The sequence below is a fragment of the Euphorbia lathyris genome, chromosome 9 (assembly GCF_963576675.1).
Source record: "Euphorbia lathyris chromosome 9, ddEupLath1.1, whole genome shotgun sequence".
NCBI lineage: Eukaryota > Viridiplantae > Streptophyta > Magnoliopsida > Malpighiales > Euphorbiaceae > Euphorbia > Euphorbia lathyris.
In genome coordinates this window covers 74557288-74572178 of record NC_088918.1, presented here as the reverse complement: position 1 = coordinate 74572178, position 14891 = coordinate 74557288, and the positions used below count along the sequence as shown (strand labels likewise).

General features: G+C 33.1%; 1 protein-coding gene and 1 long non-coding RNA gene across 2 annotated transcripts in view; both read right to left on the bottom strand.

Moving 5' to 3' along the window:
* LOC136207427 (pentatricopeptide repeat-containing protein At1g63080, mitochondrial-like) overlaps nt 1-8985 on the bottom strand; it is a 31583-nt gene extending 22598 nt beyond the window's left edge. The window contains exons 1-2 of the mRNA XM_065998682.1: nt 7667-8985; nt 763-2477 (exon numbers count right to left, since the gene is read on the bottom strand). Of these exons, the coding sequence (XP_065854754.1) occupies nt 1254-2477; nt 7667-8338 (1896 nt within the window). The 5' untranslated portion in view covers nt 8339-8985 and the 3' untranslated portion in view covers nt 763-1253. The remainder of the gene's footprint in view (nt 1-762; nt 2478-7666) is intronic.
* LOC136207071 (uncharacterized) lies at nt 4872-7660 on the bottom strand. The gene is made up of 3 exons (XR_010676558.1): nt 7398-7660; nt 6505-6707; nt 4872-5494 (listed from the first exon to the last, which is right to left on the bottom strand). It is a non-coding gene; the product is annotated as an uncharacterized lncRNA (long non-coding RNA).
* Nucleotides 8986-14891: the final 5906 nt, after the last annotated feature.

Sequence of the window (14891 nt, the reverse complement as noted above, 5' to 3'; positions counted from 1 at the left end):
CATACTCCATTTCTTACCAACAGCAATTTTGCACCACTTGCAAGTAGCCCTTTTATTTATTTATTTGCCAGATAAGAGACGTTGCCGCAACAAGGAAGCCACCATTCTGCTCGAAAGGCATCTGTTTACGACTTCTCTTTCTTCTTTTCTTCAAGAACTGATATTAACTTAAAAGCTGTAAGGGATTAAAGCCAAAAGTCCAATACCAAGGACAACACCTGAAACATATACCCGAACAAAGATACATTAATAAGAGGAATTCACTATATGAAGCCCAGCCCTTATCATCTTGTTTATAGATCCCAACAATACACCCTCGAATCAAGATCAGAAATCATGTAATCATATGCATGGGAAATAAGTATCATAAACTCATTTCGTAGCTTCAAAATAATACTAGATGCTCAACTATCATGCAAATGAAAGAAAATTTTAAGCAATTAACTACCACTTGCTTTACCTTAGTAACTTCATATTCTACTTTATAGATTAAATTGCCTACTAAGCTTCTACCTGTGCAATAAGAGATCACTAATTATACAACCCATTGAACAACTAATCACAGAAATCATACATTTGTCATCCAACACAACAATCTCTCTCTAATACAAACCCCTATGTATTTTGACCAAGTCTAAACACTTTTATAGTAGTATCAGACTCATAAGTAAATGAATTGAGTTGGAGTACCAATAACTCAGAGCAACAAAACATAATTTGGAAGCAGGTGTAATAAATGTAAATTTCAACTCATCATTTCACCTTGATATGCACGGAGGCTCTTTATAGTAATTTCACTATAGCATCATTCTCAGCCACCAACTCCACTGTGGTGTTATCTGCAGAGAAGCCCTTGCCATGCATGTCACGAATAAGCTCTGCTGCCTTGGCCAAATCCTTGCACCGAAGAAATCCATGAATCATCACATTATAAGAACAATTATCTGGCAAGCAGACACTGTTTTCCATATTTTTGAAGACTTGGTATGCTTTATCTAGGAATCCTTTCTTGCTAAGTCCATCAATTATTATATTATATGTGTAGACTGTAGGCTGCAATCGATCAATAAAAAGTCCAGATAACAAATTCTTTACATCCTTAAACCTTCCAGCTTTGCACATGCCTTCAATTAGGATATTGTAAGTAACTACATTAGGCTTCACTTTGGTCATTTGCATCTCATTGAATAAGGAGAATGCTATGTCAAGATGTCCATTTTTACAAAAACCATGTACCAGAGTTGAGTATGTTACTACATCCGGAAGATAGTCAGTTGCACACATATCCTTAAAGAGCTCCAAGGCTTCCCAAGGTCTTCTTGCATTTCACAAAGGAGTTGCTTTGCCTCGCTAATACATTTTTTCTTACAATACCAATTGATCAAGATGCTATAAGTATGAACATTAGGATTGCAACCCTTTCTCTTCATAACATCAAACACTTTCCTAGCTAGATGCATTTGTCCATGTAGGCCATATCCATCTACAATTGAACTATATGCAACCACATCAGGCTCAACACCCGTTTGAATCATTCTGCTGAAAATAGATTGAGCTTTTATTATCATTCCTTGTTTGCAAAGTTCATCAACTAATATAGTGAAAGTCACTACATTTGGTACTATATTCCTTTCCAACATCTCTTCCAACAACGTCGAAGCTTCCTTCCACTTACTTGAATAGCAAAGACCATGAATTAGTGAATTGTGAGTGATAACATTAGGCAAAATTCCTTGACTCTTAATCTGTTTGAAGAGATTAAATGCTTCATCAACTTGGTTACACTTGCAAAGACCATCAATAATGGCATTGTATGTCACCACATTAGGTCGGCAACCTTTCTCAACCATTCTTTTAAGCAAACCCATTGCCACATGCAAATTTCCAATTTTACATAGACCATTCACAATCACATTGTAAGTTTGTACATCAGGTTGATGACCCACAGCCACAATCTTATCAAATAAATCTACTGCATGACCAATTTTACCGTCTTTACATAAACCATTAATTAAAGTATTGAAGGTTACAATGTGAGGTTGAAAACCAAGCTTGTAAATTTTGCCCAGAACAGAAAACCCAAAATCCACACGCTCTAAATGGCAGAAGCAATTAATTAAGATGTTACAAGTATAAACATCAGGTTTAATACTCACAGATTCCATCCGATTGGACAAAGAGATGACAGTCTGAAACTGCTTCATCCTAACCAGTGAAGACAACAATTTAGTGAACTCGATTACAGATGGCCGAGGTTTGGCACGAAGAAGCTTATGAAAGGAAGAGACAACTGCATTGACCTCAGCGCCAGAGTAATGAGTATGGAGGAGAGAAATTAAACCAGTAATCTGATGAAATGGAGAAGGATTGAGAGGTAAAGTTGAAGAGGAAGAGATAAGAAGGCGTCTGGAGGTGGTGGTGAGCATCGTGGAGTAGATCTGACTATGAGAAACGATTTTGGGGTGAATTGCAAAACCCTAACAACAGCAGATTAGAATTAGGGATTTGTTGATCTCTTGGATAAAAAAAGGCATTCGTTATGAACTTGCATAAAACCTAAATGGCCCTCGACGTTTTTCAAATTTAGATTAATAGCCACCTCAATCTTTAACCCTGGTCAATGTAGGGATAATAAGCTGCCAAAAAAATACCAGAAATTTTACATCTAACGTCTATAATCGTACAAATTTGTCTTTAACTTCAGCAGCCAAGAGCAATTTTATCCCAACGTTATCAAATAAGGTTAATTTGAGAAATAATTCATCAAACTGTCTTAACGATCATGAATGTTGGCATCTAAACTTCATACGTGTGTCATTTTATCACTTATTAGTAACAGATCATAAATATATGGGTAATTAATTTATTAGTCCCTATATTTTGACAAAACGTATTGTTTAGTCCTTGTGTTTTAAAAAACACACGGTAAGGTCCCTAACTTTTTTCTCGGTGAACTGTTTAGTCCTTCTGTCTGTTTGTTAGATTTTTTTACCACTTATGAATTCGGAAATGACTAAATTACCCTTTACTATTTATCAGTCAAAAGCAATTCACACTTCCATATCTTTCTCTCACAACTCGCACTAAAAAAATAGAGAAAAGATTGAATCATTAACCCATAATCGACTCAAATCAACTAGAAGAACGCATAGATGAGATACAATGAAGATAATGTCTTATATATTTGATTTTGTAGTAAAGAGTAGTTAAGGCATTACATTTTTTTAAATAGATTTTGACTCAAATCCAAATCGACTAACAGAATCTTCATGAGAATCTAACGGTAGGGACTAAACAGTTCACCGAGAAAAATATTAGGGACTAAACAGTTCATCGAGAAAAATGTTAGAGACCTTACCGTGTGTTTTTGAAAATATACATACTAAACAATGTGTTTTATCAAAATATAGGGACTAATAAATTAATTACCCTAAATATATTATTAGATATGAAAAAAATTAAAAAGTGTACTGTCTATTGTACGAGTTGGACAAACAAAAATTCAAAATACTCCACCAATTTATAAATATTAATCTCCAATTTTATTATTAAATCACAAAATATATGAATTTTTTTTTAAAACGAACTGTTATGCAATTCGTGCAGAATAAGAAACAAAATATATGTGTTTTATAATTATGTCTGGAATTGACCAAACTTGCCAACGTTAGGAATAGAATTGCTTTTGGCTGCAAATGTTAAGGGTAAAATTGTACCATTTTAGACGTCAGGAGTAAAATTGCTCTGGCTGTAAACATTAGGAGTACTTTTGTACCTTATCCCTATAATGTATCTCTAGGGTCTAAGACATCACATTGAAAATTTACATGTGTACTTAATTAATGAAGTGATTTCAATTAATTGAAACGGAAAAAATCACTGAAATACTAACGTGACAATCTCATTAGAAATAACTCTGCTAGATATAATATGGTAACTGTATGCATGTTTCATGACAGTTAAAAAATTGAAATATATAGTTTTTAGTCACATGAAAGTTTCAAGCAGTTTAATTGATTAAATAATAAATATATTTATTTTCGCTGTATTTATTTGAATTTCAAGCTCAAAACTCATTTTCGATGAAAGTCTTTAGGCACGTGTTATTCGCTCAGGCCAGTTTGGTTTTTACAAACTACTAATAAACTTAAGTAACCATCATTGTGACTATCACCATAGACTCAATATGTCTTTCGCCTTTCAAATTGTCTAAAAAGTTCTAATCACTCCTCTAACTTTGAAAACAACTCATTAGCACTTTGAAATTACTTAAAGTAACATGATTGACCTTATGAGTGGTAAAATAAGTGGAGATTTCGACAAATTAAAACATAGTCATTTTAAGCAAGCTAAAGAGACCAATAGATCATTTAAAGCAAATTCGAGAGAAAATAAATCACTTTAAACTAATTTAACAAGATAATCCATCATTTTTAATATTCAAAGGAGAATCGACTTTTATACAAGATAATTTGTTGTTTTTAAAATTCAAAGGATAATCGACTTTTATAACCAACTTGGAGTTGTATATGTATTACCATAAATTGAATCTTTGAATCCATTTCATTTATCATCTTTTAAAAGTATAGTAAGACAACTTCAAATTGTTATCCGGTGAATTGCACGATTGATCACTTAAATTTAGAGTTAGTTTTAAAAAAGTCAATCAACTTCATTTTGTTTTAACAAAGTTATTTACTTTTCTTTTTATTTCAATAAAGTCATTTCAACCATTTCAAATAGAAAAAAAAAAAATCACTTTTGACTTTTCTAATATTCCGAGTGAACTTTTATATATTTATTGACTAGAATGATTTTATTAAAATTAAATGTAACTTTCAGTAATTTTATTAGAAAAATAAATCCAGTAATACGGACAAAATAACATTACTTTCTTATTATGTCCTTATTTAAGGTCAACAATGAATATTCTTATATTGTTCTCAAGAGAATAAAATTATCTTGCAACTTCGATGTCGGAAGGAAGATAATAGTTATTCGACAAGCTAGTGTAGTATCAGACCACCCTCTCAATCCGTCCTGCCTAGAAGTCGTATACCTAATTAGGGCCAGCTGGCTCTTTCCACCCAGGCGTCACACTCCCAAAAGTAGATCGTTACAAACAAAGACTGAAAACATATATTACAATTAATGACAAATATCAACAAACTATGAGTTTAATCATACCCAGTTGTGGAGAACTTCTTAAAACCCCAATACACGAGTCCTGTAAATGGAAGAATAATCAAGAGAAAGATCCAATTCATCACTTGAGCTTCCTCTTCATTGAGCTAGAGGAAGCCGAATTGATATCCCCAAGCTCACTAAGTAGCTTCAACAGTTTCCCTGAAATTTCACCTTTTCTGATGAGACAAATCTCCAAATTCAGCACTGTAGGTGAACAATGCTCTACAGGAGAACCAAAAGGCACAGGCTGGCTTAGCTCTCTTGGGTGAAGAAGATTCATTGTCGGTATCTATGTTTTCGACCATGTCTGCCATGAAAGTTTAGGATATTAGAGATATAACAATCAAATGCGAACAAAACGCTAAATTCAATCAAATGCTTACAAATTGTCTGTATAATGCGGAAAACGAAATTGAAACAGAAACGGAAAAGCAAAAACGCTATTGAGTTTCTGTGCAATTGGGCAGCAACTTAGAAAGAGAGTACAATTAAGAATATTCATTTGTCTGTATAACGGAAACTGAAACCTGAACCAACACTGAAAAGAAAACATTATTTTTAAATGGGTCGTGTCAGGATTGACCTTTATCGACTCACCAGAGTAGATCGACATGTTCCATACTTGGATAATTTTGAACTGGAAAGTATATCAAACATAGATTGAAATTTGAACATTAATAATGAGAACATAGTACACTTCTGCTGATTACTTCTTCTAATTCCCTTGACTAATTCTAAGGGCTCTAAACATACCCACAAAACACAAAGTAAATCTTTGTCGTAAATTGGGGGTTCAGATGCAATGCCTTTTAACATCCTCGCTACCTTAAGCGGTCAAACATAAGATTAAGTTACGAAAATATGACACAGAAAACTACCTAGGATTGATGAGATCTTAGTGTAAGCCGTTTTCATAAAGTTCTATAAACGAACTGTCAGTCTAACCAATCCATTTGCACCAGCTCCTAAAAAAACAGAGTGTTCATTGACTTCAGCTAAATCCAAAAGTTGTATAAACACAGATTGACGGCTTTCTTTCAAATAATCAAAACTATCCATTTGAAACAAAGCTGAAAAACAAAAATGTGTAACTAAATCAATTTGCATCAACAACAATATGTATGATTCATTCTACTTATGAACTTCTCATATAAGGAAAAAACAATGAAAAGCCCTAAAGATTTTAGGAGTAAGACCTGTTCCAAATTCCAACATTAACCTTAGATTTCTAAATCATTGAAAATCAACATTAACATTAATCTTTAAGATTTAAACATCTCACATAATTGAGAGAAAGGGGTTACAGCACAATCTTACCAACTGCAATTTTGCACCACTTGCAAGTAGCCTTTTATTTATTTATTTGCCAGATAAGAGACGTTGCCGCAACAACGAAGCCACCATTCTGCTCGAAAGGCCTCTGTTTACGACTTCTGTTTCTTCTTTTCTCAAGAACTGAACTGATATTAACTTATAGTTGCAAAGGATTAAAGACAAAAGTCCAATACCGAGGACAACACCTGAAACATATACCCGAACAAAGCTACATTAATAAGAGGAATTCAGTGTATGAAATATTTTTAATAGATATCCTCTTCATTTTAATATGTATGAACATTTGCAACAATACATCCTTAAAAATAATCTAAGCCATAACAAATCCAGCTCATTAAAATTTGTTTGTCTCCTTTTGGTAATTGACGTGGTCACATCATCTTGTTTATAGACTGATAATAACTATTTACTATTATAACTTAAGCTTATTTCAGAAAGCTTAAATCAAGATAAAAAATAATGTAATAATATGCATGGGAAATAAGTATCATAAACTCATTTCGTAGCTTGAAAGTAACATTAGATGCTCAACTATCATGCAAATGAAAGAAAATTTTAAGCAATTAACTACCGCTTTCATTTACCTTAGTAACCTCAGATTCTATTCTACCATTCCTATTTTACATATTAAATTGCTGACTAAGCTGCTGCCTGTGCAATAAGAGATCAATCACTAATTATACAACCCACTGAACAAAGTTGAACAACTTATCAAAGAAATCACACATTTTTTACTAAATCTTTACACTTTTATAGTAGCATCAAACTCATATTAAAATGAATTGAGTTGGAGTACCGATAACTCACAGCAGCAAAACATAATTTGGAAGCAGGTGTAATAAATTTAAATTTCAAGTTTCAACTCATCATTTCACCTTGCTATGCACAATGACTTTTTATAGTAGTTTCACGATGGCTTTATTCTCAGCAACCAACTCCAATGTGGTGTTATCTGCACAGAAGCCCTTGCCACGCATGTCAAGAATAAGCTCTGCTGCCTTGGCCAATTCCTTGCACCGAAGAAATCCATGAATCATCACATTATAAGAACAATTATCTGGCAAGCAGACACTGTTTTCCATATTTTTGAAGATTTGGTATGCTTCATCGAGGAATCCTTTCTTGCTAAGTCTATCAATTATTATATTATATGTGTAGACTGTAGCTGCAATCGATCAATAAAAAGTCCAGATAACAATTTCTTTACATCCTTAAACCTTCCAGCTTTGCACATGCCTTCAATTATGATATTGTAAGTAGCTATATCAGGCTTCAATTTGGTCACTTGCATTTCATGAAATAAGGAGAATGCTATGTCAAAACATCCATTTTCACAAAAGCCATGTACCAGAGTTGAGTATGTTACTACATTTGAAAGATAGCCAGTTGCACCCAAATCCTTAAAGAGCTCGAAGGATTCCCAAGGTCTTCTTGCATGACATAAGCCGTAAATAAGAGAACTATAAGTATAATTATCGGGAATTAAACCTCTAGAAGACATTTCATAAAGAAGTTCCTTTGCCTCGCTAATACATTTCTTCTTACCATACCAATTGATCAAGATGTTATAAGTACGGGCATTAGGATTGCAACCCTTTATCTTCATCACGTCAAACACTTCTCTAGCTAGATGCATTTTTCCATGTAGGCCATATCCATCTATTAGTGAATTATATGCAACAACATCAGGCTCAACACCCATTTGAATCATTCTGCTTAAAATAGATTGAGCTTTTATTATCATTCCTTGTTTGCAAAGTTCATCAACTAATATACTAAAAGTAACTACATTCGGTGCTATATTCCTATTCAACATTTCTTCAAACAATGTCGAAGCTTCCTTCCACTTATTTGAATAGCAAAGACCATGAATTAGTGAAGTGTGAGTGACAACATCAGGCAAAATTCCACTGCATGAACAATTTTACCATCTTTACATAAACCATTAATTAAATAAATTGAAGGTTACAATGTGAGGTTGAAAACCAAGCTTGTAAATTTTGCCGAGAACAGAAAACCCAAAATCCACACACTCTAAATGGCAGAAGCAATTAATTAAGATGTTACAAGTATAAACATCAGGTTTAATACTCACATATTCCATCCGCTTGGACAAAGAAATGACAGTGTGAAACTGCTTCATCCTAACCAGTGAAGACAACAATTTAGTGAACTCGATTACAGATGGCCGGGGTTTCGCACGAAGAAGCTTATGAAAGGAAGAGACAACTGCATTGACCTCAGCGCCAGAGTAATGAGTATGGAGGGGAGAAACTAAACCCGTAATCTGATGAAATGGAGAGTGATTGAGAGGTGAAGTTGAAGAGGAAGATAGAAGAAGGCGTCTGGAGGTGGTGGTGAGCATCGTGGAGTAGCGATTTTGGGGTGAATTTCAAAACCCTGAAACAGCAGATTATAATTAGAGATTTGTTTGGTTTGGGAATTTGTTAATCTCTTTGATTGAAAAAGTCATTTTGAAAAAGTCATTCGGAATTTCATTAATTCATCAATTATTATGGGCACAACATTCATTTGAGATCTAAACTAAAATTTCAAATTCAATTAAACCTTAAACTATCAAAATCATTAATTAGGTCCCTGAACTAAATAAAAAAAACATCAATTAAGTTATCATCTTATCTTAAAATCAGAAAATGTGACTGTTTTACATGAGTTATAATAATCTTTATGTTGGTTCAAAATAAGTTTAGAGAAAATGAGCTGAGCCTGTTAAACTGAATGATTTTTTATGAGGACTCAATTGATATTTTTGTTTAGTATGAAAATTCAATTAATGATTTTTTTCTTAGTTCTAGATCTAATTGATGATATTGATAGTTTAAGATTCTAATTGGTTTTGAATATTAAGTTTGGAAAGTCAAATGGATGTTATGTCATTATTCATCATTGTTTGTTCAGTTTAATGAAGTTGTTTTAATTAATTCAAATGAAATAGTGATGTGAAAATCGTATTAGAAACGAGGCTTAATACATCATTTGGCTCTGAACTTGTCCTTGATACGTGCAATACATTTTTCGCATTCAAATTACTTTTTTACAATTGATTATATTTTACGCAAGTTGAAAAGGCTAACTGAAACATTTTGTGAAAATTCAGAGGGCTATCGGGACACTTTGAAAGTTAAATGGTCAATCAAGCTTTTTGAACAAGTTTAGAGACAAATGACGTATATGTCTAAAAACAATTCTACTACGTATAATATGGCAGTCAAATGTAACGGTTAAAAAAATTAAAAATATAGTTTTTAGTCGCATAACAGATTCAAGCAGTTTAATAAATTAAATAATAAAGGAAGAAAGTATAAAAATAAATCTTGTGGTTACACCTATTTTCGAACAACACTCGTGTGGTTTAAAAGTTTGCAAAATGGTACATTGAGGTTCATTCCGTTAGCAAACACATACCAAATTGACTAACAGTGTTAAAAGTCAAAACGAAAAGAGTTAATTTAGTCCTTATATTTATTTATTTTATAAATTAACCCCCTTTGTTATCTAACTATCACAAACAAACCCCAAAATAAAAAATAAAAATCAAATATGCCATCTTCTCCATCTCTTTTTAATTTATTTATTTTTTTCTTATCTTCTCTCTCCTCTTTGTTAATTTCTCTCTCTAAAATCAAATGATTTTCTATCTCTTTCTAAATCTAATCTTTAATTAGTTTAAAACAACCTAATTTAATCTAATCTTTATTTTTCCATCTCTTTCTAAATCTAATCTTTAATTAATTAGCTTAAAAAACACAAATGTTTCAAAAAAAAAAAAAAAAAAAAAACTTAAAAAACACAAAGTTCTAAAAAAAAAAAAAAAAACACAATTTAATCTAATCTCATTTCTATGCAGATCAAGCTGAAGCAAGGTTTTGTCCTGTTTAAGTCGCTTTATTTTGTCTTCGTATTCCATTTTTTCTGAATCAGATAATGGTGAAAAGTTGAGTTGATTGTGCAGAGAATGGCTATGGATTGGCTTTCTTCGTCTTATGTTACTGAGAAGATGTCTCTGTCCTCTTATAAATTCTTCATTAGCAAACTCCCATTGATCAGGATCAATCTTTCTGAATCCCTGCTCAATCATGAACCAAATAACAAGGTTAACGTTGATCCTACAAAGCCAAGATCAGAGATCAAATTGAGTTTCCCCCTCTAGCTAGGCTAATCTAATATGTCCCCAAATGAAATCAACTTAAAAAGAGCAATTGAAAGCAAAAGAAAAAAGCTAGAGAAATTATTGTGCTTGAAGTATTTGGGAAGTAGATCCTGAGCAAATTCGGGAGGATTCCAAACGACAAAACTACAGCCAGTAAGGCTCCAATAAACAATAGGATTGGTGTGTGGGCATCTATCATCTCATACGTTTTGATCAAGAAAGGAGAAAGATAATTAAAGATTAGTTTTTGAAAGAGAGAGAAAAATAAAGATTAGATTAAATTGTGTTGTTTAAGCTAATTAAAGATTAGATTTAGAGAGAGATAGAAAATCAATTTGATTTTAGAGACAGAAATTAACAAAAAGGAGAGAGAGAAGAGAAGAAGAAAAATAAATAAATTAAAAAGAGATGGAGAAGAGGGTATATTTGATTTTTATTTTTTATTTTGGGGTTTTTTTGTGATAATTAGATAATAAAGGGGGTTAATTTATAAAATAAATAAATATAAGGACTAAATTAACTCTTTTCCCTTTGACTTTTAACACCGTTAGTTAATTTGGTATGTGTTTGCTAACGGAATGAACCTCAAGGTACCATTTTGCAAACTTTTAAACCACATGGCTGTAATCGAAAATGTGTGTAACCACAAGGTTTATTTTTGTACTTTTCTCAATAATAAATATAATTTTTTTACTCCATTCGATTGTCACGTCATTTGTAATCAGTTATTTTTAATGTAACTGTCATATCACTATTTAAATAATAAAATATCTAATATTTTCAAAAAAAACTAATTTAAATTTAACGAATATTGTTGCAATTAACTCTAGAAATATATATTTACCAATTTTTTTTTTTTTTTGATAGAAACAGGAAAGAAAACAAACCAACACCGAGACAAAAGCTAACCTGGGATCAGCCTAGGAAAGCTAACCCTAACTCTGTCCTCTAAAAGGAGAGAAGAAAGATAGATAGGAGGATCAGAAAGGGTGGAAACACCTAACATCCCCTCGTGCCCAGCCGCCGCCAAGCGATCCGCAATTCGATTTTGTTCTCTGTAGATGTGGCTGAACTCTAAGGACTCAAAGGAGGAGCCAAGACTTCTTATTGCTTTGATAAGGTTCTGGCTACTAAGACAAAAAGCATGATTATTAGAGATCATACTAATAGCCTCCATATTATCAGACTCCACAGCAACCCTTTTAATACCCAGATTTCTGGCAAGCTTGACTCCAGAAAGAATACCCCAAAGTTCCGCTGAAAAGGATGAGCCCAAACCCAGGTTATGGGTGAATCCAGACAACCAGGCACCTCCCGCGTCCCTGAGCACGCCTCCAGCCGCGATATTTCCATTGTTGAGACAGGAGCCATCCGTGTTCAACTTAACCACCCCATCCTTCGGCCTACACCACCCAACGAGTTGAACCTCTTTATTCTATGTAGAATTGGCAAGGGGGTCCCCTTTGAAGCTCCCCGTAATGGTAAGGAGCTTTTTAGAGAAGAACTCGGGTAAGTTCTGAATAAAAACAGTCTTCTCACCAAAGATCTCCTCGTTTCTCCACTTCCAAAGGTGGTGGCAGATAATAGCAAATAAAATGTCTCTCTGCTCCATGCTAGCCATTAACCTACCTTTAACCCCATTGGAGAACCAGTCATTCTCAGGGTAGGCAAAGAAGGAGGGGAGAATGTGGTGCGGAAGAACTTTCTGTCAAACCTCCTTACTCTTAGGGCAGTCCCTAAGGGCATGGCACAAAGATTCAACTTGGCATCTGCATCTACTGCAAGCACCTGAATCCGCCAAGTGACGTCTATGTCTATCCGAATTAGTCAGCAACCTGTCCTTGACTCCAAGCCACAGGAAGCTCCTCATTCGGTAAGGGATTTTCAGAGCCCAAATGGATTTCCAAGTGTTCGAAAGAGGGTCGGATCTGTCAAGAGTAAAAGCTTCAAAGGCAGACTTGCAAGAGTAAGCTCCATTTTTTGTCAGGGCCCAGCAATGCCTATCCTTGTCCTCCTCAAGGTTACTAATCTTCACTCCCCTGATTCTGAGGAGAGAATCAAGGCTCAAGAAGGAATCAAACATAGACCAAATCCAGTCCCCATCAGAGTCCACCACATCGGCAATCCTCCAGTTGTGGAAATTGCTAGGCGGGGGAGAGCAGCAAACCTCTATAAGAGGTTTATCTCCGATCCAGGTGTCATACCAGAAGCTTATGGACTTACCATTACTCACCTCCAGGCCAACCCCCGTGCAGAACTCAGCAAACACAGCACTGAGCCCTTTCCAAAGGAAAGAACAATTGCCAATCCTCTCTTTAGGGCCCCAAAGATTTTGTCCTTTCGATACTTGCCACAAAGCAATCGAACCCATATATTTACGAGACAATAAATCAGTTTAAATCAGTTTACCAATTTCTAACTCATTTTATAGCTTTCAAAGGATTAAAAAAACAAATTTACGAGACAATAAATCAGTTTAAACTAATTTAACATGTTAACACAGTATTTAAAATTTAAATAACAATTGACTTTTATAACAGCTTGGAGTTGTATATATATTACCATGAATCTAATCTCTCCTGAAAAAATAATAAAATGAACTTCAAGTTCTTTCCAAACGTGTTACTATTCAAGTGATTTTTATTATTTGAATTGGTTGGAATGACTTTTTAAAATAAAAATGTTAAATCACTTTACTGAAACAAAATAGAGTTGAATCATTTTTTTTATGAAAATCACCAAAAAAAACAATTTCTAGTTCATGTATTATTATTATTATTATTATTAAGGAAAAAGAAAATTCCATAAATCATGAAGCATTTTTTAACTATACAACTAAACATTAAAATCGTTACTATCAAGTGAATTTATATGGATAAATTACATTTATAGTCAATAAACTTTAGTCGTTGTAAAAAAAAAAAAACTTTAGTCAATTTTATTATATGATCACTGAATTTCAAAACGTAACATAAAACTTCAGTTTTACATTTTTTAATATTATAGTCACAAAATTTTAATCATCGGTTTAAAATGACCGTTGACAACCTTAAAAAAAATCAAGAAATGATTTATTCTAAGCAATTTTAATTTTTTTTCCTTTTGAGACCATTTAGGTATTGTTTTGTCACGATCCGAACCTGGTCATGACCGGCGCATAAATTAAGACTACCTTAATCTATGCTAGCCTTAAATTCAAAGTACAAATTAATACTAGTTTAACTAATAAAGGCTTCTAGCATGATGATACAACTTAAACTGTAAAGAAGTATATACCGTAAATTTATCCAAATGTCTCTAAATTAGTACAATAGCAATATCTAACTAACAATATCCTCCTTCAATATTGAACCCCAAATGTCTGTTCAGCTATAGAGATTTTAATCTGAAAAAAATAAAATCAACGTGATATGAGATTTCCGTCTATGCGAGCGAAAATCTCAGTGAGTGATAATCATAGCACAACAGACGGGGAACAGATAGATATGCCGATAAGTTTCAAATTTCTTTCAGAATTTATCAAACATGACGGTGCAGAGAAATCAAATAATATTGCGATATTTACTCAAATCAAGTAAATCGAATAATAATAATGAATTACAGCAATTATCAAAACCACGGTACCAAATGCCAGATAACAGACACGGATGGTAGCACTACCAGATTCAGATACACAATGTCTTCACCGACCTTATGCATGATTCTAATACAATCGACACAAAGATAAACAGATATACAAATAAAACAATAACAAATAATGCAAGCCTAACATGAACGTCAGTGAGACATGAAAACAGATACAGATAATACTGAGCACACGTACCGGTTTCAAAATGTGTAAATTATATCTCATAATATTTTTTTCAAATAACTTAAATATCCAGATGACAGAATTTAAATAAAATTTCAGATTTTCAATACAAATAGTAACAGATAAATCAATCGATTATCAAAATTAAATATAACCTCAAAGGATTTTCCATTTCCAAATAAAATAAATGATATAAGAAAACTAATGTATAAAAGACCTGTTCGCAGAGAATATTTGACAAATAAGTTTAACATCAAGAAAATGTTTTATCAACTTACTAGAATAAGGGCTATTTTGAACAAATAACATTTTTAGGAAAGTTCGTCACAAATGTCTTAAAGGAACGAAAATAGGAGATAAATTTAAAAAAATCGGATAGAATTGTAT